This window comes from Palaemon carinicauda, chromosome 12 (assembly GCF_036898095.1).
Source record: "Palaemon carinicauda isolate YSFRI2023 chromosome 12, ASM3689809v2, whole genome shotgun sequence".
Taxonomy (NCBI): Eukaryota; Metazoa; Arthropoda; class Malacostraca; order Decapoda; family Palaemonidae; genus Palaemon; species Palaemon carinicauda.
Window position 1 is genome coordinate 14,082,668 of NC_090736.1, and position 26,168 is coordinate 14,108,835.

General features: G+C 49.1%; 1 protein-coding gene across 2 annotated transcripts in view; it reads right to left on the reverse strand.

Annotated features, from left to right (window-relative positions):
• The window catches only part of LOC137651231 (putative inhibitor of apoptosis), an 83,973-nt gene that overhangs the window by 41,942 nt on the left and 15,863 nt on the right, over nucleotides 1-26,168 (reverse strand). For both annotated transcript variants that reach the window (XM_068384448.1, XM_068384447.1), the window contains exons 2-4: nucleotides 20,797-21,711; nucleotides 14,647-14,823; nucleotides 14,347-14,492 (exon numbers count right to left, since the gene is read on the reverse strand). In XM_068384448.1, the coding sequence (XP_068240549.1) occupies nucleotides 14,347-14,492; nucleotides 14,647-14,823; nucleotides 20,797-21,505 (1,032 nt within the window). In that variant the 5' untranslated portion in view covers nucleotides 21,506-21,711. The remainder of the gene's footprint in view (nucleotides 1-14,346; nucleotides 14,493-14,646; nucleotides 14,824-20,796; nucleotides 21,712-26,168) is intronic.

Here is a 26,168-nt window from a genome sequence, read left to right on the forward strand (position 1 = left end):
AGTTGGCCTTCATCTCTTAAGAGATTTAAGTGAAGGTATTTTCGGACTCTGCCCAGAGGGCTGAGGTCGTGTGGTGCAGCACTATGGTCCCTCCTCTCTTCTTTTGATGTGTTCTAAGCCCAACCTCAAGTCCAAAGGGTGGGGAAGGATGAGAAGGTTATGCCGTTGTGCAGATTCTCGACTGACACCCATCCCTTGAGGTTTGTCCAAACTTCTGGTCCCATGGGGTCAATGTTTGGGGGATCGAGGGTCTGATTCCAGTCCGACTCAAGTCCCGTTGGGATGGGAGTCGTTCTCGTTTCGAGAAGGTTTTGTGGAGATTGGGGTGTAGAATCATTCCCAGATACACCAGTCTTCTGGGAGGGAAGTAAGGAAGACTTCCACAGGTTTACCCTGATCACTGGATCTTGGTAAAAAGACTTCAGAAGTTCCGGTGTTAATGCAAGGTTGCCACCGAGTCTGCTAAGGTCAGTCAGTCATCCCGAAACAGAGGAGACAGAAGCCGATCCTGTGAGACCAGGATGGGTGTAGTGGAAAGACTGAAGCACAGTGCCTTGAACTGGTGTTTCTTGTTTGTTTAGACTGAATCTTCCAACCTTCCTAGATGGATGGTTTGGACCTGGGAGTAAGTGTCCCCTAGGTCTAGTGAGAAAATGAAGTCCTGAGGTCTTAGCCCTTGTTCGAGCCAAAGGGACAGCTCCTTGCGGATCCTTTTGCATGGAAGATTGTCGTACAGGATCAGGCGCAATACCCAATGTAAGAATTCTTCTCTGAGAGAAAATTCCCTCAACTAACAGAAGGAAGGCAACGTTTAGCCTTAACATGTGCCCTGACGGGATTGATGCTATTCCTTAGAATAGAATTAGTCTGGCGAATGTTAATCAATGGTTAACCATTGGGTATCGTGGTTACTGTGCAGTTGGAGAGTGCTCGCAAGTAGTTCCCTGTCGATAAGCCGTTGATGAGGGTTGTCGAATGTTTGCCGATCACATTAGTGTGGTGGCGAACGACCAGTATCGAGAAGTATGTTGTATACCTTCTGATCTAGGAAACTACAGGAAGAGGTTGACTAGTAAGTTCGAGTCACGAACTGCTGGCGAATTGCCGATGACTGATGAATAGGTGGTCTGTGAGCCGATGGTGAGTTAGAGATCAGCAAGCTGATTATGGTCCCCCCTGGTTGGTCAGAGATGAGCAAGCTGAAGATGGGCTGGTCAGAGACCAACGAGCTGAGTTCAATGATCAAAGAAAGATGAGCTGCCCATCGGTGATCTAGTGATCAGCAAGCTGATGACTGGTTATTGACTAGTAATAGGAGATTGGAAACGCTAGCAATCGGAGATCGTTAGTCATTGGAGGGACTAGAGGTCTAAGATCAGTGTTGAGCTAGCAACTGGTGATCTGGTGATCGGCAACCTAGCGATCAGTAAACCGTGAACTAGCCATCAGCAAACAGTGATCTAGAGATCAGACTGTTGATGCTTTCCTGTTTGCTGACGGTGGTCTGTCAAGGAAAAAACAAACTTCAGATGCGACAGGGACCAAGGATTCCCCGTTTCGATTCCCCTTTCAAGATAGAATCTTCGGGATCTTGAATCCTTCTGTGAAGCCTTATTCCTCTTTTCCCGGTGGCAATGTTATGGTGACCTGTCCAAAAAGTTTTATTCCTTTTTATTATTATTATTACTGTCCAAGCTACAACCCTAGTTGGAAAAGCAAAGTGCTATAAGCCCAGGGGCTCCAACAGGGAAAAATAGCCCAGTGAGGAAAGGAAATAAGGAAATAAATAAATGAAGAGAATAAATTAACAATAAATCAATCTAAAAAAAGTAACAACGTCAAAACAGATATGTCATATATAAACTATTAACAACGTCAAAAACAAATATGTCATATATAAACTATAAAAAGACTCATGTCCACCTGGTCAAGAAAAGATTGGAAACATTGATTCATAAATGCAATAGCGTCTGTAATTTTGGTACTTATCAAGGGATTGACTGCGAAGTATGTCCAAAAGGAAACCAGACTTACAACAAACCTTATCGGACACTTTAACCCTTTTACCCCCAAAGGGGGTGTTTAGGAGAGTACTGGAGCGATAGCACACAGGATGATGCTGGTGCTCAATTTCTGCCTGGAGAGCAAGCAAGCGCTGGCTCTTAGGCAAGAGCTGGTGCATTGGATCTGCGAGCCCTGACTCTTTGGCAAGAGCTGACGCATTGGATCTGAGACCGCAACTGCCCAGGAGGGCGCAGGAAAGTGCGGAAGAGCGCTGGCAGGCAGTAAGGCACCGTGTAGTTTTGTACATTCTCCCTAGAATGCGCCAAAGCGTGTGACTGGTTGTGCAAAGGCCGGTGCATTGGCGCGTGAGTGAGAGTACTACGTGGAGACTGCTGGCGCGCGCGTGCGGAAGACAATCGGCGCGCGCATAAGTCCATCGTGCGCTCGCGCGGGAGACCATTGGCGCCCGCGCGTGGAATACCGTATGCGCGGGCGGAGGGCCGTCGGCGTGTGCACGCATTGATGGCTGTCGGCGCGCACATGGAAGGCTGTTGGCGCGTGCGCGGAAGACTGTTGGCACGTGCGTCTGGAAGACTGTTGGCGCGTGCGTCTGGAAGACTGTTGGCGCACGCGCGGATGACTGTCGATGCGCGCAGAAGACTGTCGGCACGCACGCGTGGGGGACCATCGGCGCCTGCGCGCTTAAGAAAGTCAGCGCACGCGCACGAAAGACTGTTGGCGCGCGCGCAAGAGCATTGGTGCTCCCGCGCACGGGAAACCATCAGCGCCCGCGCGGAAGACCGTCGGCGCCCGCACGGAAGACCATCGGCGCGCGCGCACGGGAGACTGTTGGCGCGCGCGAAGGTAGCGCTAGTAGGTTGGCAGGTCAGCTGGCAGGACGACCAGAAACTGGGATGAGCCCTTTGGAAGTGGAAACATCCATGATGGAGACCGTAAAGATCCACGGAAGAGTCCAGGACCGAAGTCCAAGGACTAACAGCGGTGTAAGGTTGCGTTGGTAGATACGTAGTTCAGCTGGCAGGCCGATCAGAAAGTGGGATGTGCCCTTTGGAAGAGCGAGCATCCACCGATGGGGACCGTAAAAAGGTCCGCATTAGAGTCCAAGACCGAAGTCCAAAGGACTACCAGCGGTGTAAGGATGTGTTGGTAGATCAGCAGGACAGCTGGTAGGACGATCAGGAACTGGGATGTGCCCTTTGGATGGGTGAACATCCAATGATGGCAACCGTGAAAGGTCCATAAAAGAGTCCAGGACCGAAGTCCATGGACTAAGTTGCAGTGAAGATTGGGCTGGTAGGATGATTAGGAACTGATGAGCTGCGTAATCCTCCGAAGAGGTGTCTCTATGAGTGGCCTCTCTCGCAAATGAAAGAGGTGAACACTTCGTAGAAGAGACTAGAAGACGCCTGTGATGACGCCCATGAGGGCCGGTGGATCAGCAAGCTGACCTTTAACAGTAGCGATCCTCCGAAGAGGAGTCTCCATGAGTGGCCTCTCTCACGAACGAGAGAGGTGAACACTTCGTAAAAGAGACTAGAAGACGCCCATGATGACGCCCATTGAGAAGCGGTGGTTCAGCAAGCTGACCTTTAACAGTAGTGATCCTCCGAAGAGGAGTCTCTATGAGTGGCCTCTCTCGCGAACGAGAGAGGTAAACACTTCGTAGAAGAGACTTGCCAAGACCGTGCTCCGCCCCTGAAGGAAGAGAAACTCAGCAAGGGGGGAAGAGAAGTCTGGGCGAAGGAAGCAACAGCAGTCGGAGACAATGACTTTATTAAGATGTGGGAAGTTCTCCCTCGGAAGGGAGAAACAACCTCGAACAGAATAGCTCTGCTTCGTTGGCACTCTTAGTTGAACAAAGAAAAACTGCATAGTTAACTGGGAAAAAATAAAATCAATTATTTAACAGAAATTCCCTAGGGGGGAACTCCGAAGAGGAACCCTGAGGGAACAACATGAAAATAAGTATTGTGCCGAAATAAAATTAATTATTTAACAGAAATTCCCTAGGGAGGAACTCCGAAGAGGAACCCCGAGGGAACAACATGAAAATAAGTATTGTGCCCTTCCTTCCCCAGTCGACATCCACGGGAGAAGGGGGGAGCGGAGTAACTAATAAAAACAGAATTACAATTACCTGTATTTAAATCAGCTAAAAATATTCACTAATAGTGAGAACCACTGATCCTCCGAAGGGAAGTGTTCCCCACGGAGAAAGCTAAAAAGTTAAAATACAATTATAATTTCACTAAAAATAATTGAGACAAACAATCGGAAGAGCAACCTAACCCGCGCACAGGAAAGGAGCTTCCCCAATAGTTTACTGTTGTTGTAAAGGTGAACGACCTCGAGAAGAGAAAGACCGTGGTCAATCTTTGAGAGGCCACATTCCCTTCGCTCAGATACCCATGTTTGGGAAAATGGAAAAGGCGAAGACAATAGTTGAATGAAGAGGGTCCAGGCGATGACGATTCCCCTGCGGTGGCCGAGTGAACGGTTATATGCCGACGGGAAGACCGATGGACCAGAGAGGGAGAGGTCGGTCCCCACGAAGTGGAACTGCGCTGGCCTTGCTAATCTACGCAAGTGTCGTTGTCGTATATGTATCACACACACACTGCACAAACACTGAAAAGGAAACTTATCACATTTCTATACACATATATATATACATAAACATTAAGAATGTTTTTATATATATACATGTATAAGAAAAAGTAAGTTTGGAACAAAAGTATTTAAAAGACAAAAATTAATGGCAGTCCAGAATAGGCGAGGAGGGAGAGAGGAACAACCGCTCCCTATCCGAGCCAAAAGTAAAGTGACTAAATCACAGGTGTGTGAACCGGAGTGGTAGCAAGCTAACCCCCCCTACCCCCGCTAACTAGTGGTGTGGGTAGTTAACCCTCGCTAAATTTTAATGGCTCGTCATTTCACCTCTGTCAAAATTACAACCCCTAATAAATAGCGTGGTTTGTATTCCCGTTACGGAACAAACAAAAGGAAGTGGAAGGGACTGAGGAGAAACCTGCCCTCAAGGAACTAGAACTTCCAGCTATCTGGGCGTTGGCTTTCCTTTAGCGGCTGTCAAACCTTTAGACCAGGGCAAAGCGGCACTGAACCTGGAAGGCTTCTGGGTCTCGAATATTTCATTGAAAACCATATCCTTACCCTCCTGGGTGGTGGAACCAAGAGTAGACAGCATATTAATAGCCCTCATACCAGCAAGGACCTGCCAAAAGGTATGCTCCGACTCATGTCTTTCTTGCTCAGAGTGGTAGTTCGGACTAGCAGCCTTTGGAAGATTCTCATCATCGGAATCCAAGAGGTCGTCCACCTCCAGGCTCAAGTCCAGAGCCTGGGGGTGGTCACGGTCATCAACAATGCTGCTAGAGGGACCGGCCACAGGGGACCTTCTCTGTGCCTCAGCCATGTGAGCTTCCTTTGCCGCAGCGTTCTTGGGTTTCGTCTTGGTGACTTTCGACTCCCTACCCACAGGACGTTCCTCCGCGGTCTTAGGAGGGGGAACTTGCAAGGTTTTCGAGGCGCCCGATGAAGCTTTGGCAGTAGGAGCTGAAGGCTCCTCTTTAGGAGGAGGTAAGGAAATTGAACGCTGGTCTGGAGGCACTACCTCAATCTCTTGAGGATTGAAGGGATGGATGGTTATCTCCCTGGGCGAGCCTATATCCCTACTCGTCCTAGGGCGGATGATGTTGGCATAAGGTGGAGTTACACCTCTCATCCTTCTCTTCTGCCTCTTAGTCATGGTTTCCCTTGCCTTCACCTGGGTAAAGGGTAGGTTGGCCATGTAGAAATCAAAAGATCGAGGACATTCAACACACGATCGGGATGGAGGTGATCTGCGAGCCTTGTCCGATGTTGATCTCCTTCAAGGATCTAGACTCCCAATGGATGAACTCGACGAGGATTCCAAAGGAATCCTAAGGGTCGCTTTGACTGGAGCAGTCTGAGGTTGTGGTGGTGGAGGAGCCACACTCAAGAGACTTTGGCAGTGTGGAAAGAAAAGTACTCACCCAAGGAGGAAGCTTGGACCTCTAGGTAAGTCATGGGATTCCCTTAGAGGTCTAGGAGGAGAACATCCCCTAGGGGAATCTCTAGATGGTCTAACGCCTTCCTGCTGACGCAGAGAAGCGCCTACGTCCGACGAAGTCGGCAGAGAAGGCCTCGAGTAGGAACAACCCAGAGCGTTGGAGAACACATGACAGCAGACGCGTTTCTTCTGAGCGTCGCATAGGCAAACACTTTGCTAATATTCCCAAAGCGGTGAAAGGCACTGGTGGTTTAGCAGGACGCCTGTCTGAGGGATGGTAATTCTCATGATCAGGTTAGGTTCGAGGTCGTTTGGGAGAAGGTCGGCTTGAAGGGCTACGCACTGATGGACTGCGCAAACGCCTACCTCTACCTCTCCTGGACCTTTATCATGAACGAGCGGTTCGCGATCGTGAACAGGATCGTCTAGCTCTCGTTCAAGAATGGTGTGAGCGTCGTGACTGCCTAGCTCGTGAACGTCAGCCTCGCGAACACGAACGACGTTCTTGTGAACGGTGCCCTCGCGAGCGTGAACGGTGCCCTCGCGAGCGTGAACAGTGCCCTCGCGAGCGTGAACGCCGCCCTCGTGAATGGAAGCGCCGTCCTCGCGAGCAGAAGCGCCGTTCTCGCTATCTAGATCTTAGATATCTAGAACGCGAGCGTCTGGACCTAGGTCTAAACTGTGCTCGTGATCGTGCAGAACATGATTGCGTGACTTCTCCTCGAGAGAGGAACGCCTCCAGGGAGAGCGTTGAGACCGGAGGTCTCGTGAGTGCGAAGCTCTTACGTGAACGCCTTCTAGAAGAAGAGCGTTCGGATCGTGATGACCTACGATCCATCAGATCTTCCGATCGTTGCAAACGGCGATCAGGGAAAGTGTGTCCAGAAGGGCAAGGCAATGGCGATGCTAGTCCTTTAGCGCTGCTGGTGGTAGAAGCGCTGGTCCCTGGAAGATAAACACCTGCAACCGGTGGGTTCCTATAGGAAGCAACATAAGGTTGGAGGTTACAAGACGACGAGGTTCCAGGATGGCGAATGAGAGACGTTGCCAGAGTCGTTGGAGAGGCAAACGTGAGCGATCACCTTGTCCACACGTGAATGGTCCAGGAGAAGGCGACTCATGAACTTCGCACAGTTCCACAACGTGAGATGTTAACGGCTCTAGAGAAGGGTCCTTCCTAGCACCGGGCTGAAGGGGATGCAGAAGTCCTTTCGAAGGGGGTCCATAAATCCCTAAGGTTGGCCACACCAACAGAACATCTGAAAGGGAGCATGACTCCCCGGCAGCTGGAGGTGAAGTTGCTCCTTTAGGGGAAGCAACAACCAGCCCCCATGTACCCCAGGGTTGCCAAGGAGTTAGTCAGTCTGCGCTCCTACTCGATCATCCCTCGGAAGAGAACGAGCGAGAAGGAGCTTTAGAAAGAGATTTGGGGGTGCGAGACGAAGAAGACAGCGCTTTCCTCGCCCCTGAGGGAGAGCTAACTAGTGGGTAGGTGGTTAGCCCTTGCTAAAAGTCTAATGGCTTGTCTGTCTTTCACCTTCGTCGAAAGTAATACCCCTATAAATAGCGTTGGTTTGTATTCCAGTTACGGAATAACTTTTATTTAGGAATTTAGTCTGCACTCCACCAAGACCAAATAAAAAGTGACGGTGTTTACTAGGGCTGGTGTGAGCAAGGTGGTGAATTAACCCCGCTAACCCCCTCCTGGTGTGAGCAAGTTAGGGGGTTAACCCCCTTACCCACCTCCCGCTAACTAACAGAGGGTAGTCATACCTCACAAAATCTTAACGGCTGATTTTCAGATAGTGCTGAAATAATACGGTTTGTATCTAATACCGGAACAATGAAATCGATGTGCTGATTAATTTTCTATAAGGAAAAGAATATATAGCACTGATTTTCAAGTGTAACATGTTATTTTCATTAGTAAAATAAATTTTTGAATATACTTACCCGATGATCATGTAGCTGTCAACTCCGTTGCCCGACAAAAATCTAAGGTCGGGATACGCCAGCGATCGCTATACAGGTGGGGGTGTACACAACAGCGCCATCTGTGAGTAGGTACTCAAGTACTTCTTGTCAACAAGAACTCAATTTTCTCCTCGGTCCACTGGTTCTCTATGGGGAGGAAGGGAGGGTTCTTAAATTCATGATCATCGGGTAAGTATATTCAAAAATTTATTTTACTAATGAAAATAACATTTTTCAATATTAATCTTACCCGATGATCATGTAGCTGATTCACACCCAGGGTGGTGGGTGGAGACCAGCATACATGTTAACAAAAGAAGCTAAGTATCCCGTATTTCATTTTAGCAGTTATTCAAAATAACAAACATAAAATAAATAAGTACCTGGTAAGGAAGTCGACTTGAACTATTACTCTGCCTTTTTTAAGTACGTCTTCCTTACTGAGCCTAGCGGTCCTCTTAGGATGCTGAACGACTCCTAGGTGCTGAAGTATAAAGGGCTGCAACCCATACTAAAGGACCTCATCACAACCTCTAACCTAGGCGCTTCTCAAGAAAGAATTTGACCACCCGCCAAATCAACCAGGATGCGGAAGGCTTCTTAGCCTTCCGTACAACCCAAAAAACAACAATAAAAAGTATTCAAGAGAAAGATTAAAAAGGTTATGGGATTATGGGAATGTAGTGGCTGAGCCCTCACCTACTACTGCACTCGCTGCTACGAATGGTCCCAGGGTGTAGCAGTTCTCGTAAAGAGACTGGACATCTTTGAGATAGAATGATGCGAACACTGACTTGCTTCTCCAATAGGTTGCATCCATAACACTCTGCAGAGAACGGTTCTGTTTGAAGGCCACTGAAGTAGCGACAGCTCTAACTTCATGTGTCCTTACCTTCAGCAAAGCAAGGTCTTCTTCCTTCAGATGAGAATGTGCCTCTCTAATCAGAAGCCTGATGTAGTAAGAAACTGCGTTCTTAGACATCGGTAGAGTAGGCTTCTTGATAGAACACCATAAAGCTTCTGATTGTCCTCGTAATGGCTTTGACCTTCTTAAATAGTACTTAAGAGCTCTTACTGGACAAAGTACTCTCTCTAGTTCGTTCCCCACCAAGTTGGAAAGGCTTGGGATCTCGAACGACTTAGGCCAAGGACGGGAAGGAAGCTCGTTTTTAGCCAAAAAACCGAGCTGCAAGGAACATGTAGCCGTTTCAGATGTAAAACCTATGTTCCTGCTGAAGGCGTGGATCTCACTGACTCTTTTAGCTGTTGCTAAGCAAACGAGGAAAAGAGTTTTTAATGTGAGATCCTTAAAAGAGGCTGATTGGAGCGGTTCAAATCTTGATGACATTAGGAACCTTAAAACCACGTCTAGGTTCCAGCCTGGTGTGGACAACCGACGTTCCTTTGAGGTCTCAAAAGACCTAAGGAGGTCCTGTAGATCTTTGTTGGTGGAAAGATCCAAGCCTCTGTGGCGGAAGACCGCTGCCAACATACTTCTGTAACCCTTGATCGTAGGAGCTGAAAGGGATCTTACGTTCCTTAGATGTAACAGGAAGTCAGCAATCTGGGTTACAGTGGTACTGGTTGAGGAAACTGCATTCGCCTTGCACCAGCTTCGGAAGACTTCCCATTTAGACTGATAGACTCTGAGAGTGGATGTCCTCCTTGCTCTGGCAATCGCTCTGGCTGCCTCCTTCGAAAAGCCTCTAGCTCTTGAGAGTCTTTCGATAGTCTGAAGGCAGTCAGACGAAGAGCGTGGAGGTTTGGGTGTACCTTCTTTACGTGAGGTTGACGCAGAAGGTCCACTCTTAGAGGAAGAGTCCTGGGAACGTCTACTAGCCATTGCAGTACCTCGGTGAACCATTCTCTCGCGGGCCAGAGGGGAGCAACCAACGTCAGCCGTGTCCCTTCGTGAGAGGCGAACTTCTGAAGTACCCTGTTGACAATCTTTAACGGCGGGAACGCATACAGGTCGAGATGGGACCAATCCAGCAGAAAGGCATCCACGTGAACTGCTGCTGGGTCTGGAATCGGAGAACAATACATCGGGAGCCTCTTGGTCATCGAGGTAGCGAATAGATCTATGGTGGGTTGACCCCACAGGGCCCATAGTCTGCTGCAAACATTCTTGTGAAGGGTCCACTCTGTGGGGATGACCTGACCCTTCCGGCTGAGGCGATCTGCCATGACATTCATATCGCCCTGAATGAACCTCGTTACCAGCGAAAGCTTTCGATCTTTTGACCAAATGAGGAGGTCCCTTGCGATCTCGAACAACTTCCTCGAATGAGTCCCTCCCTGCTTGGAGATGTAAGCCAAGGCTGTGGTGTTGTAGGAGTTCACCTCCACCACCTTGTTTAGCTGGAGGGACTTGAAGTTTATCAAGGCCAGATGAACCGCCAACAACTCCTTGCAATTGATGTGAAGTGTCCTTTGCTCTTGATTCCATGTGCCCGAGCATTCCTGTCCGTCCAGTGTCGCACCCGAGCCCGTGTCCGATGCGTCCGAGAAGAGACGGTGGTCGGGGGTCTGAACAGCCAATGGTAGACCTTCCTTGAGAAGAATGCTGTTCTTCCACCACGTTAGAGTAGACCTCATCTCTTCGGAAACAGGCACTGAGACCGCCTCTAGCGTCATGTCCTTTCTCCAGTGAGCAGCTAGATGATACTGAAGGGGGCGGAGGTGGAGTCTCCCTAACTCGATGAACTGGGCCAGCGATGAAAGTGTCCCTGTTAGACTCATCCACTGCCTGACTGAACATCGGTTCCTTCTCAGCATGCTCTGGATGCATTCTAGGGCTTGATTGATCCTTGGGGCCGACGGAAAAGCCCGAAAAGCTCGACTCTGAATCTCCATACCTAGATAGACAATGGTCTGGGATGGGACGAGCTGGGACTTCTCTATATTGACCAGGAGGCCCAATTCCTTGGTCAGATCCATAGTCCATCTGAGATTCTCCAGACAGCGACGACTTGTTGGAGCTCTTAAAAGCCAGTCGTCCAAATAGAGGGAGGCTCTGATGTCTGCCAAGTGAAGGAATTTTGCAATATTCCTCATCAGTCTGGTAAACACAAGAGGTGCCGTGCTTAGGCCAAAGCACAGGGCTTGGAACTGGTACACAACCTTTCCAAAGACGAACCTTAGGAAAGGTTGGGAGTCTGGATGGATGGGGACGTGAAAGTACGCGTCTTTCAGGTCTAACGAGACCATCCAGTCCTCCTGCCTGACCGCTGCTAGGACCGACTTCGTCGTCTCCATCGTGAACGTCTGCTTGGTGACAAAAGCATTGAGAGCACTGACGTCCAGCACCGGTCTCCAACCTCCTGTCTTCTTCGCTACCCCTCCTTTAGCCACTTCACAGACTGAGCGTCTGCACCTCTGCTCTCCCAAGCTTGCCAGAAGGTCTTGAGTCTGGCTCCCACTGCTGTCTGGAGAGGAAGGCAGTCAGATCCTGCCTTTTGCGGACTTGGAACCCTTCTTGGATTTGCCACGGTGACTGTCGGCACGGGTACCTCCTCTGCTGGAGGTTCTGCCACGAAAGGGCGGGATGAACCTAGTTGCAGGTGTGTCTACTGCTGCAGGACGGAAGGGTCTAGGTACGGAAGGTAAGGTTTTAGCCTTACGTGCGGAAGATGCCATCAGATCATGGGTATCCTTCTGGATAAGCGAGGCAGCCATCCCCTTGATCAGCTCCTCCGGAAACAGACACTTGGAGAGAGGAGCAAATAACAACTCCGACTTCTGGCAAGGGGTGATACCAGCCGACAAGAAGGAGCAAAGATGTTCTCTCTTCTTAAGCACTCCTGACACGTACGAAGCCGCAAGTTCACCAGACCCATCCCGAATGGCTTTGTCCATGCTAGACATGATCAGCATGGCAGAGTCCTTATCTGAAGGGGAAGTCTTTCTGCTTAAGGCTCCCAAACACCAATCGAGGAAGTTGAAGATCTCGAAGGCACGAAAGACTCCCTTCAACAGATGATCCATGTCAGAAAAGGACCAGCAGATCTTCGATCGTCTCATAGCCAGCCTGCGGGGAGAGTCAACCAGACTTGAGAAGTTGCCCTGGGCAGAGGCAGGAACTCCCAAGCCGGGTTCCTCTCCCGTGGCATACCAGACGCTCGACTTGGAAGCAAGCTTGGTAGGAGGAAAGATGAAAGCAGTCTTTCCCAGTTGCTTCTTGGACTGCAACCACTCTCCCATAACCCTCAAAGCTCTCTTGGAAGAGCGTGCGAGAACAAGCTTGGTGAAGGCAGGAGCAGCAGACTGCATGCCCAGAGCAAACTCGGAGGGAGGAGAGCGAGGGGTTGCAGACACAAACTGTTCTGGGTACAAGTCCCTGAACAAGGCAAGGACTTTACGAAAGTCTAAGGAGGGAGGCGTAGACTTGGGCCCTTCAAAGTCGGAGTGCGGTTCATCCAAATGTGCAGCTTCGTCATCTGATACTCCATCATCCGAAAGCTGAGTAGGAAGTGGCAAAGGCAGAGCAGAAAGCTGAACGGCTGAATCCGGCAGTACGGGTGCATGCGTAGCTGCTGCGGATCCAACATCATGCCGCTGCTGGTCAGTCTGCGAGCTGGCAACAACAAAAGCAGAGTGCTGGTGCGTGGGAGAGGTTGCGGTGGGTTGCGGAGCATGCCGTATGGGATGCGGAGCATGCCGCATGGGTTGCGGAGCATGCCGCATAGTGTCAGAACCCGGCAGCTCTACAGCACCTTCCCACTGCTGATGCGGTAGCTCACGCATGTCAACGGATGGTGCGGCAAGAACATGCGTCTGGCAGGGTGGACTGCGCATCGGTGGTGGAGCTCTCACAGGTGGAGTGTGGGAGCAGGCAGCCGCAGTATCTGCTGAGCGCACAACCTCGGCGGGTTGTAGGTTGACAGGTGCAGTGTCAACCTTCTCAGCATGATACTCCTGCATGAACGCAGCAAGCTGAGACTGCATAGTCTGCAGCATGGACCACTTAGGGTCTACCGTGGTTGGAGCAGCAACAGACGGAGCAGTAGCCTGTTGTGGAACCACTCTACCTCTCTTGGGAGGTGTGCAGTCATCGGAAGACTGCGGCGAGTCCGAACTGACCCAGTGGCTACACCTGGGCCGTTGGACTCGCTCGGAAGGGACCTTACGCTTGAGCGGTCGTGAAACCTTGGTCCATCGTTTCCTCCTGGAAACTTCTTCCACAGACGAGGAATGGAAGGGCTCATTCGTCTGTTTGTGGATGGGACGATCTCTGACAGATACGTCCGCAACCACTGAGGATATATCCGTGCGCTGATCAAGGCCTGCCGAACCCTTTGGTCCTTCGACATTGCTTCTCCCCTGGGCTTGGGAGCTTGCAAGAGGTCCCAGACTGGGAGGACGACTGGCACGCACAGATGTACCCTCATGCGCAACACTGACACTGACATTTTTTACATCACTAGCACTGATAACACTTCCCACTGCACTTTTCGCTTTCAGCTCTTTGACATCTGCCAAAAGCTGATTACGGTCATTAGCCAATGACTCCACTCTGTCACCGAGAGCCTGAATGGCACGCATCATATCCGCCATGGATGGCTGAGCACTAGTAGCAGGTTCGGGAGTCACCACTACAGGGGAAGGAAAAGGTTGAGGGGCATGGGGAGAGGAAAAATCCACAGAGCGAGAAGAACTCCTCCTGATTCTCTCCTTCTCTAACCTACGTGCATTTTTAAGGAATTCGTTAAAATCGAATTCCGAAAGCCCAGCGCATTCCCCACATCGATCTTCCAATTGACAGGATTTACCCCTACAATTGGAACAAACGGTGTGAGGATCTAAGGAGGCCTTCGGAAGACGCCTAGAACAAGCCCTAACGCTACACTGCCTGTACTTAGGGACTTGAGACTGGTCAGACATCTTGAATTGTAGAAGTAGTCAGGGGGAATTCCAAAATCTAGCAAAGTTCGTTAACAATTAATCCAAATTAATTCCAAAAGCTTGCTAAGCTAATGATAAAGCTTCCTGAATAGCGAAGGCTAAACTCTAGAGTGAATACATCACCAAATCGTGAACAACAACTCCAGAATCAACAGCGTATCCAAGTAGGTCTTGCCGGCGGCACGACAGAGGAAAAATTGAGTTCTTGTTGACAAGAAGTACTTGAGTACCTACTCACAGATGGCGCTGTTGTGTACACCCCCACCTGTATAGCGATCGCTGGCGTATCCCGACCTTAGATTTCTGTCGGGCAACGGAGTTGACAGCTACATGATCATCGGGTAAGATTAATATTGAAAAATAACGTACAACAACAAAAATTGTCAACTAACCTTGTCAACATACTCTTGACCCATTGTCAAAAGAACATAGCTACACTTTGGGTACAGAAGAGCATGGATCTCCCATGGAACATCCTCATCCTCCCAATTGCAAATTCCATTTCCGCAATGGAAACATCGGACTTGGTCACCAGGACCTGAACCAGGGGGAAAAAATTTCACTAATAAAAATTCCTTTAGACCTAAGCACTCTCATAAAGGATTGAATTTTTAAGACATATTGATAAATACTCCATGTAGCAAAGCAAAGTGATTAGGCACATTCAACAGAAAATAGTATGCCATACTCACCACAGTAATAAAAACCAGCTTCTGCTAACTGACAAGGCTGTTGTTTTACACCTTCAGGCCAATGCTTGAAAGAATTTACGCGACTGTCTAAAGTGATATATTCTTTGTGCTTGGGACCTCGGTACTCATGCAATCCAAAATCTTTCAAGTTAATTCCATTTTTCTTCTCGGTGATTCCTAAAAATAAAAAAAATGATGTAAGGAAACAAAGAAAATGTGAGAATCCATTACATAAATAGGACCTCCAATTTATCCCATAAAAAGTACACAGAAAAAAAAAGTTTTGTCCCCATTTTCTAAGTTTATCAGTAGTAAATCTGATATAAAAAGTAAATAAATACATAAAACAATGGTAGAATATGGAAAATTACTTTTAAATTTCACTTTGCCCAACACTTATTGGTTAATGAGTTATTCAAATGAATATAGAAAAAAAAAATCTTAAATTTTGTTCCACAGGGGCAAAAAGCCATTGCTTCATAAAGGGCTAACCAAACTAAGAACTTAAGTAGATATTAGAGAGTATTAATCTTTTAGAAGATGAGTGATTTAAAGTAACAAAATCAATTTACCTTGACCATAAACACCTTGAAAAAAATCTTATCTGAGATTTGGTACACAACACTCACTGTCTAATATGAACAAGGATTCTGGACAAAAGTAACAAATTCGGAGTAATTTGTATTTTTTCCTAACGATACAAACCTCACCTATTTATAGGGTATTACTTTCGGCGAAGCTGAAAGTACAAGCCATTAGAATTTAACGAGGGTTAACTACTCATCAGCTAGTTAGCGGGGGAAGGGGGGGGGTAGAGGGGTTAGCTAGCTACATCCCTCATTCACACACTTGTGACTGAGCCTCACTATGCTTGGAGGCAGGACATCAACGGGGACAGGGTTGGCGGACAAGTATGTATAAATAACCAAGGTTTGTATCGTTAGGAAAAATATAAATTAACTCCGAATTTGTCATTTGTTCCGCAGCTGGAATACAAACCAACGTTATTTATATGGGTGTCTCACCCATTAGGAGGGTGGATGTCCCTGCCAATCTGGCTTTTGGCCTTACCCGGGGTACTCCCTTATTGTGCAGGGGTTCGTGCACAAATAAGGAGACCCTCACACCTCACTAAACCTGCTAAGCATGGTCTGCGGCCTACACAAGCTGTGTGTGGTGATATACTAGCAATGTGACTGTCAGGATAAAAATTATACCGAGTCTTGTAGGAAATAACCAGATAGACAGAGACATTCACAGCACCACCTCGCCAGGGTATGGGGACGGAACAGTATTGGAACAATAGTGTACTAGGTTACACAAGGGAGCAATGGTTTACCTGCAGAGGTTTGAGGTCAGCTTGTGCAGAGGATCCAGGATGCTGATTTCCCCAAGAGATGGGAGGATGATGAAAGGAAAAGATTTAGTCAAACCTTTCTTTCACGCAGACTAAAACCTGATAACAGTGCCCTCAACCTTCTGCTACTTGTCCAATAAGGAGCTTGAGGTATTATACCAGCTGTTGAGCAGCCACAACAGGGCCGATAGAGAATTTATCGAGCCTCCTGTGGGTCACGTCTTCCAGGTAGTGGGCGGTGAAGGTAGTTTGGTGTTTCTACAAGCTCGCTTGCAATACCTGCATCACAGTAGTTCTTTTTGAAGACCAGGGACGTAGCTACGCTCTTGACATCATGGGCTCTGGGACGACGTGCTGGAGGAGGATAAGGATTCAGGGCAATGTCAATGATATTGCGAATCCATTCGGAAATTGTGTTCTTTGCAACTAACTCAGGGACGAAGCTGAATCTTACCTCTCGCCATCCACTTGAATGGGTGATGTCAAATGAGAGACCATGAAGTAAGCGAACTCCTTTGGCCGAGGCCAAGGCAAGCAGGAACACCATCTTCCAAGTCAGGTGGCGATCTGTTGCCTAGTGTAATAGTTCGTACGGAGGTCTTGTTAGGGACCGAAGAGCTCGAACCACGTTCCATGGGGGAGGTCTCACTTCCGACTGAGGACAGGTAAGTTCATATCAGGAGGGAAAGTTCTAGCAATGAGGAAATGTCCATTCCTTTCAGTTTAAAGGCGAGACTTAAAGCTAAGCAATAGCCTTCAACCCCTGAAACTGAAAGGCACATTTCTTCTCGCAAATACACGAGAAACTCTGCTATTGCTGGAATAGTGGCATTGAGTGGATCGAGACCCCTTCCACGACATCTATCACAGAAGACATTCCACTTTGCCTGATAGACTGATGCTGATAACCTTCGCAGGTATCCAGACATCGTTTTCGCAACCTGTTGCGAAAATCCTCTCTGAGTAAGGAGATGCTGGGTAATCTCCAGATGTGAAGACATAGCGAAGCTACTGTCTTGTGGTAGATGTTGACACGTGGTTGTCTTGTCGGGGCGCTATGAAGGAGGGAGTCTGTGTTAGACTTTCCCCACCTCTCCCCAGCCTGCTTGACGTCCCTTGGCTCGACGAGGATGAAACCCTCCAGGGAGGAGTTTTGGAGCCTAGCGACCTTGGCGCTAGGGACCTGCTAGTGGAATCTCTCGACCACCGCATCTCTTCGTTTCAGGATGGTGTTAGCCCACAGGGTCACCAGAAACTCAATGGTGCAGGTGCCAGAGAGAAGGAAGGTCTCCATAGCCTTCCTGGTACGTTCCTTAGAGAAATCATCGGTCCGTACTAGGCTTCCCACAGATCCCAACCAAAGCTCCAGTCACAAAGTTGCCAGCATGGCATACTTCGCGACCTTTTATCGGTTCAAGATCTCTGATGCCGAGACTGAGACCTGACGCGAAGAGAGCCTCTCTAGAGAGACTCCCTTGGTCAGTTCTTCAAGGGAGTGATGGAGGGACATTATCCAGCAAGTTTCGTCCTTGACTTCATAATACCTCCTCTGGTTGACACCCGAAGGCGGGAGGAGTTTACAGGACGAGGTTGAGCAATAAGACTCAGAGAGGGTTGAAAGTTGGGAGGCAATCCTACGCCGAACACCTTTTAAACCCCGGTACCAGGGCAAAGCTGCACTGGTCTTGGAGTCTTTTAGGTGCCTAAGACATGGTCTAGGACCAGGTCTTTGCTTTCTTGCTGGGCCGTCTTTAGGTCTGGCACACCGTTGAGGGCCCTCATGATGGTCAGAACCTGCCAAAAGGCATGCTCTGACTCCCTCTGGTCTCCGTTTGAAGCTGGGCTAGCAACGAGATCTTCATCCACCACCGAGGTATTGCCTCAGGGTGGGTCGCGGTCGTCAATGGGAAGGCAGACTCGGGTCCTGACCTCCTCCGTGGGTCTCCGAGTCCTGGAGGAGGAATTTGCCAACGTCTTGGAGTCTTTAGGTTCCCTTTTTGGGGGAAACAGAGATTCCAAGGCAGAAAGTCTGGGAGTAGCAACCTTCTCAGCAAGGAGAGAACAAGGAGCTGGAGGTGAGACGGCGTTCTCTCACCGGGGTCTTTCTGTCAGTGATGGGAGGGGAGAGTCCGAAACTGACTCTTCCCTCTGAGAGCCTCTCAAGATGGTGGGTGAGGCACAGGTGGGTAGAGGCAACAATGAATCCAGAGGGGGAACCTCTACCCTTGAACCCCTGACTGGAGTCAGACTGACCCTTGATGAAGGAAGCTTATCAGGAGATCCGCTCTTCCTATTCAGGGGGGAAGCAGTCGTGGTCCGTCGTCCCAGATTGGTTAAAACAGAGGAAGATCACTAGGAAATCCCGGGGGCTTCTGCCATTCACGAAGGAAGCATCGGGATGAAGGCCTGTGTTTCACCTCTTTCCGAAAGATCCCCCAAAGGGATAAAGGTTGAAGGGTCCTTCCGTGGGGTCTCTATTCATGAAGCTGAAGGGTTAGGTGCTGTAGATGTGAATTCCCTTGTGTGTGCAGGAAGTTTCAGAATTCTAAAGCTCTGAAATTACCCCGTTCCTCCTTCCCCAGCTGTCGCGCTATTATGCGTTTGCAGGGAGGGGAATGGGGGGACGGCGAACGATAGTTAACAACCTTACCTTTCCAAGTGCCTACTACCACTGCCTTTGGTGGCTGAAGCTGGTGATCCTAGCTTGCATGAGGATGTGCCGGCCGCTGACATGGAGAACGTCGAGTTTGCTGATGTGAAGATCGATGACTCGATGACTGATGAGAGGGAGTGTCTCCGCGTTGACACCGCGATAATGCAGGGTCGATCGTTACCACTGCACAAGAAGCTGGTCGGTGTGTCGACGATCCTTGAGTAGGCGAATCACAAATCACTGGGCGTGAAGGCTGACGGATGTATGATGATTCCCGTTGATTGATTGATTGATTGATTTAAAGTTTTCAGGCATCCTGAGATTCCCGTTGAAGCAATTCACAAAATGGTGGGCAAACGCGTCCTGAACGAGATGGTTTGGGAACGCTCTAAGTTACGGCTGAATGCTAGCTAGTTGAGTGATGGATGAGCGATTCCCGAAACGGTGATCGTCTACGCGACGTGTGTGATTGCTGTGGTGAGCTCTTGATTTGGCGATAGCTGACGAGCAGGCAATTTTCACGTAGCAGGCGCTTGACGAGAAGCCGAACGTGTAGGCAATTCCCGTGTTACCAAACGCGGTAGGCACTACACGAGTTGTCAATCGTTGAAGAGCAGTCAGTTGTCCACAATGGCCAGGCAATTCCCGAGCTGATGGAAGGGTCGGTGATTCACACACTGCCGATCAGTGGTGAGACTGTCAAGCAGGTGAGCGTCGAGCGAAAGCCTGGTGTGAAGGAGAACATTGAGACGAGATTGGGAACGGAGGCAATTGTCGGTAACCAGAGGAATCAGGCTGGACAGCTTCTTCCGAAGAAGAAGACTGCGGAGGCGAAGAGGGGAAGAGACATCTCTTGGCTGAGGGAGCAGGAGCACCTTGAAGGCGAAGCGACAGACGGACATAGCAAGGTCTTCTGTCGCCGACACAACGATGTACAAGCGTGGTATCAGCAAGCTGACCATCAACAGGCCTCTGAAGAGGAGTCTCTATATGAGACCCTTTACTGGAAAGGGAAACACTTGTCGGAGAGACATGCCTTGAACTTTGCTCCCTCCCCCGAAAGATGTTCGTCAGGGGAAGGAGAACAGACCTCGGCAGCGGGAGATGGAGAAGGCGACGCAGTCAAAGGAGCAGCTGGCAGGGCAGCGGATAAGGTATCCAAAACAACAACGTCGACAATGGACAAGGGGTCGACGTCTGACGCCGACGCAAGCTGAAGAGCGGCACCCCGGTGCAAGAACCGCAGCAACGCCTCCTTGGAAGGAGCACTGGGCAAACCTAACATTGGCCACATCTGTAACAAGGGAAAAAGAGACACGGCCTCGCTCGGGGGCAGAGCTGGGGCCACCCCTCCAGGGGAGGCAGCACCATCTCTCGAGGCCCAAGGTTGGCCAGGAATTAAATTGCCCTCGCTACCACTCGTCGGGCCCCCGGAGGAAACCGTCCGAGTAGGAACTTCGAAAGAAGGTCAGTAGGTGGAGGAAGAAGCCTTGGGTTTTTTCTGCTTCGAAGCAGCCTTCAAAGGAAAAGAATTCTGCTTAGACTTCTTCCGTCTACGCCCATACCTTTCCCATTGGGAGGCAGACCATTCCCGACACTAAATACATTTGATGTCTACGTTGCATGGGGATCCGACTCCTCAGCAGACACAAACTTCCTGCAGGCGTGGCTCTCTGATTCAGTACAAGTACGCATGGCCGTAGAAGAAACACAGCACACACACTGAAAAGAAAAAGCAATAAACAGTTAATGGCAGTCCAAAATGGAGAGGAGGAAGAGTGGTGATAACCGCTCTCCATCCGAGCCAAAAGCAGTGGGGCTCAGTCACAGGTGTGAGTGATGGGTGTAGCTAGCTAACGCCCCTATCCCCCGCTAACTTGTGGATGGGTAGTCAACCCTCGCTAAATTCTAATGGCTCGTCCTTTCAGCTTCGCCAAAAGTAATACAGGGTACCCCTGTAAATAGCATTGGTTTGTATTCCAGTTACGGAACAATTATAATTTGATGAACGTTTGATGCAATTACCAGTTATTGGTACCCCCCCCAAAAAAAAAGAATAAAGATAAAATAAAAGTACAGGTACCAAATGATATGAGGGAGATCATCCTGTCTGATCACCCTTTATAAAATAAATACTTACTGCTTGGACAATTCTCCGACTGACGGCCAAGACCTGTCACGTCTCCATCTCCTGAGGTTGTAGTCGTATCTGCTGAAGTAGTTCTGATGTTGAGTTCCAAGGGATTACATACTTTGTCACACGAAAAATTACTGAACTTTTGTAAAATGAGACTTTGTTTCATTGGGATATTGCCAACAGGTTTTCCCTTAATAAAAGGACACTGAGGAAAGTGCTTTGAATGCTCTCCCCTTGGGGTATCAGTTTCTTCCCAAGCACCAATGATTCCTCTGCAAAAGATGCATGCGCAGTGGTCTCGTCTACGAAGATAGTAAAACCCATCTTCAGCCAACTTTTCTGGAGACAAAAAGGTCAGGGGCCAATCGACAAAAGTGTCAGCTCGAGCTTTTTCGAATCGCAGACTATCTGCAACAGATAAAAATGATTTCCAACGAGGTATTTTCTGAGAAATTAGCTTTTTAATAAAGGGGCAATCTGCACTTTTTTCTTTGTGGAAGGACAAAACCTTAAATCCTGGTTGTACATCACTAGCTTTAAGTTCCACATTACAAGAAAAACACTTCACTATCTTATCACTGGAGCTGAAAAAGAAACCAGCCTTGGCAAGCTGGGCATTTTCTATGGATGCTATAAAATTCTGGGCCCCAAAAGTACTCAGACGATGCTCCTCCTCTTCCAGAAGCTGAATATCACTATTGGCCTCTCCCATTGCTTTGCAAGAAGATTCCAAAAGCTTGATCGGTCACAAAAGTTAGATTTTTTGCATTTCCAGCTACTGTATAATAAAAATTTTAAATATCTTAAATATTTAATCTCCAATTAAGTCCTTACCAATTGAGCCATTTTTTAGTTAGCTTTTGCTCTATATTTTAGCCAGATACAGTTATAGATGTCACTCTCACTGCATCAGCAACCCTGTTTAAAAGAAATAAAAATCTTCATTAATTTCAAAAATAATTTCAAGAGATTATCAAATCCCACTGATGATAAAAATTATTAGTTATAAGTTTTGTACATAAAATCAACTTTTCATTTAGAAAATGACAAATTCGTAGATAATTTGTATTTTTCCTAACTATACAAACCTTAGCTATTTAAAGTGGGTAATTACTTTTGGCGTAGCTGAAAGGACGAGCCATAAAAATTTAACGAGGGATTACTACCCCACCGCTAGTTAGGGGGGGGGGGGGGGTAGGGAGGGTAGTTAGCTACCCTCCCCCCTCACACACCTGTGTTGTAAGCTCACTTTGCTTAGAGGTAGGACTTCATGGGGGACAGGGCTGGCGGGCAAGTTTGATTAAATAGCTAAGGTTTGTATAGTTAGGAAAAATAAAAATTATCTACGAATTTGTCATTTGTTCCGTAACTGGAATACAAACCACACTATTTAAAGTGGGTGACTTAACCCTTAAGAAGGGTGGAACAACTCCCAGCCATACTGACTTTTGGCTTTGCCCGGGGACTCATTATCTAAGTGTGTCAGCCCTCAAAAATAAAGAGTCCCTGCACCTCGCTCGCACCTTGCAATGCAAGGGCTGCGGCCTACGTAAGCTGTGTGTGAAGGAAAAAAGTGTGACTCGTCCTAGGAAGTTGACCTGAAGTTCTTTAGATGGAAACTTAAGGCTAGGACTCTCCCAATACCACCTCGTCAGGGTATGGGGACGCGACAGTATTAACTTAATACTAGGAACACAAGGAAAGATGGTTTACCTGCAGTGGTTTGAGGTCAGCTGTGCAGAGAACCCAGGATGCTGCTTTCCCTAAGAGAGGGGAGGATGAAGAAAAGAATAAGGGCCAGGCATACCTTTTCATTCATGCAGACTAAAACCGGGTAACAATGCCCTCAACCCTCTGCTACTTGTCCATTAAGGAGCCTGAGGTTTAAACCAGCTGTTGTGCAGCCACCACAGGGCCGATAGAGAACGTATCGAGCCTCCTGTGGTCACGTCTTGCAGTTAGTGGGCTGTGGATGTCGTTTGACGCTTCCACACCCCTGCTTGCAGAACCTGTGTCACTTAGAAGTTTTTCTTGAAGGCCAGGGAGGTAGCTACTCCCGACATCATGAGCTCTAGGACGACGTGATGGAGGAGGGTCAGGATTCAGGGACAGATAGACTGCCTTTCGAATCCATGCTGAGATGGTGTTCTTGGTAACCCTCCTCTTCGATCTCCCAGTCCTGACAAACAAAGCCCGCACTTGGGGACGAACTGCAGCTGTTCTCTTCAGGTATAGCCTCAGACTCCTTACTGGGCACAGTAGGAGATGGTCTGGGTCATCTGTTATGGAACTAAGACTCGAAATCCGGAAGGAGTCGAAGCGAGGGTCCGGCACTCCCGGATTCTGAGTCTTAGCAATAAACTCAGGGACGAAGCTGAATGTTACCTCCCCCCCATCCCCTTGAATGGGCGATGTCATACGAGAGACCATGAAGTTCGCTAACTCGCTTGGCTGACGCCAAACCTAGTAGGAACACCGTCTTCGAAGTCAGGTGGCGATCTGAAGCCTGGCGTAATGGTTCGTAGGGAGGTATCTTAAGAGACCTGAGAACTCAAACCACGTTCCATGGAGGAGGTCTCACTTCTAACTGAGGGCAGGTAAGTTCATAACTACGTATGAGTAGGGAAAGTTCTAGCGAAGAAGAAATGTCCATTCCTTTGAGCCTGAAGTCTAGACTTAAGGCTGAGCGATAGCCTTTCACTGCCGAGACTGAAAGGCGCATTTCTTCTCGCAAATACACAAAGAACTCCGCTATTACTGGAATAGTGGCATCGAGTGGAGAGATACCCCTTCCACGACACCAACCACAGAAAACTCTCCACTTCGCCTGGTAGACCCCTGCGGATGACTTTCGCAGGTGTCCAGAAATCCTTTCCACAACTTGTTGCGCAAATCCTCTCTCTGCGAGGAGATGCTGGATAGTCTCCAGGCGTAAAGCCGAAGCGAAGCTAGGGCTTTGTGAAAGATGTTGGCATGTGGTTGTTTGAGTAGATCGTGTCGCGGAGGGAGTTCTCTCGGAGGCTCCGTAAGGAGTTGCAGAAGGTCCGGGAACCATTCTGCGTGAAGCCACAGCGGAGTTATGAGAGTCATCGAGAGGTTGACCGATAGTCTGGTCTTGTTGAGTACCCTCCTCATCAGACAGAACAGGGGAAAGGCGTATACGTCGATGTTGTCCTACCGTTGTTGGAAAGCATCTTGCCAGAGAGCCTTGGGGTCCGGGACTGGGGAACAGTACAGCGGCAGTTTGAAGTTCAATGCTGTCGCGAACAGATCCACAATCGGGGAACCCCACAAAGTCAGGACTTTGTTGGCTACTTGACGATCCAAAGACCACTCGGTACTCACTATCTGAGACGCTCTGCTCAGACTGTCGGCGAGCACATTCCTTTTGCCTGGAATGAAGCGTGCCAAAAGTGGAATCGAGTGGACTTCGGTCCATCTCAGTATCTCTACTGCAAGATGGGATAGCTGTTCTGAAAAGGTACCTCCCTGCTTGTTGATGTAAGCCACTACTGTGGTGTTGTCGCTCATCACCACCACAGTGTGACCCGCCAGGTGCTGTTGGAACTGTTGAAGGGCCAGAAAAATGGCCTTCATTTCTAGCAGATTTATATGGAGGCACTTTTCTGATTCTGACCACAGGCCTGAGGTCCTGTGGTTCAGAACGTGGGGCCCCCACCCTTTCTATGAGGCGTCCGAAACCAACATCAAATCCGGGGGGAAGACGAGAAGATCCACTCCCTTTCGTAGGTTCTCGTCTGCCACCCACCACTGAAGGTCCGTCCGTTCCGCGAGACCCATAGGGATCAAGACGTCCGGGGAATCGTGTCCTTGACTCCTCCAGGACTTAAGTCGCCATTGCAGGGATCTGATTCTGAGGCGACCATTGGGAACTAGACGGACCAAGGATGAGATATGGCCGAGGAGACGTAACCACGATTGAGCTGGGAGTTCGTCTCGTCTGAGGAAAGGACTTGCGACCTTCCTCAGCCTTGCTATCCTGTCGTCTGAAGGGAAGGCTTTGTGGAGATTGGAGTCCAATATCATGCCTAGATATACCAGTCTTTGGGAAGGATGCAGAAAAGACTTCTCGAGATTTACCATGATCCCTAGATCTTGGCAAATCCCCAGAAGTTTGTCTCGGTGTTGAAGAAGGGTTGACTCCGAGTCTGCTAAGATCAGCCAGTCGTCCAGATAACGGAGGAGACGGATGCCGATCTTGTGTGCCCATGAAGATATCAGGGTGAACACTCTGGTGAAAACCTGAGGTGCTGTGGAGAGACCGAAGCACAGCACCTTGAACTGGTAGATCTTGTTGTCTAGGCTGAATCTTAGGTACTTCCTTGAAGACGGATGGATTGGGATCTGGAAGTACGCGTCCTTCAGATCCAGTGTGCACATGAAGTCCCGCGGTCTCACTGCGAGTCTGACCGTGTCTGCCATCACCATGCTGAAAGGGGTCTGCTTGACAAACCTGTTCAGAGCTGAGAGGTCGATGACTGGTCTCCAGCCTCCAGACGCCTTCTTTACAAGCAAAAAAAGTTGACTGTAGAAGCCTGGGGACCCGTCGACAACCTCTTGGAGAGCGTCCTTCTTCAACATGGTCTTGACTTCTGCCCAAAGGGCTTGCCCTCTTGCCGATCCCATGGCAAGAGAGCTCAACGACACTAGATTCGCTGTCAGGGGAGGAAGAGATGTTATGAATGGGACGCGATATCCTTGGCTGATCACGGAGATCGTCCAGGAATCCGCCCCGAGTTGCTGCCACCTGTTCGCGCAACTTTGGAGGCATCCCCCCACTGGTGGACATGCGGGGGGACTGCCAATCCTAGCGTTTGCGGCCTCGGCCACTCCCCCTAGGATTTTTGCCTCCCCTGGACTCGGCCACTCCCCCTAGGATTTTTGCCTCCCCTGGAGGACTCCCCCACTGGTGGACATGCGGGGGGACTGCCAATCCTAGCGTTTGCGGCCTCGGCCACTCCCCCTAGGATTTTTGCCTCCCCTGGAGGACTTCTTGCCTCTCCTGTCCTTGACAGGAAAGGGCTGTTTGGACACCGCTGCCTTTGCTGCTATTGCCGGCTTTGTCGTCTTTGCAGGGCGAGGTTGTTGAGGTGCTGGAGGCTTATAGGGCTTTGATGTTAAAGCCCTCTGGAGGAGGGAGTCCTGGTTGGACTTCCTCCACATCTCAGCCGCCTGCTCTACATCTTTCGGCTCAAACAGACTACTCCCCAAAAAGGGAGGAATGTCTGAGCTTATTGACCTCGGTGTTGGGGACCTTCGAGTTGAATCTTTCAGACATCGTATCACGGCGTTTCAGGATAGTGTTAGCCCACAAGTTCGAGACTTGGTGGGACAGAAACTCAATGGTACGAGTG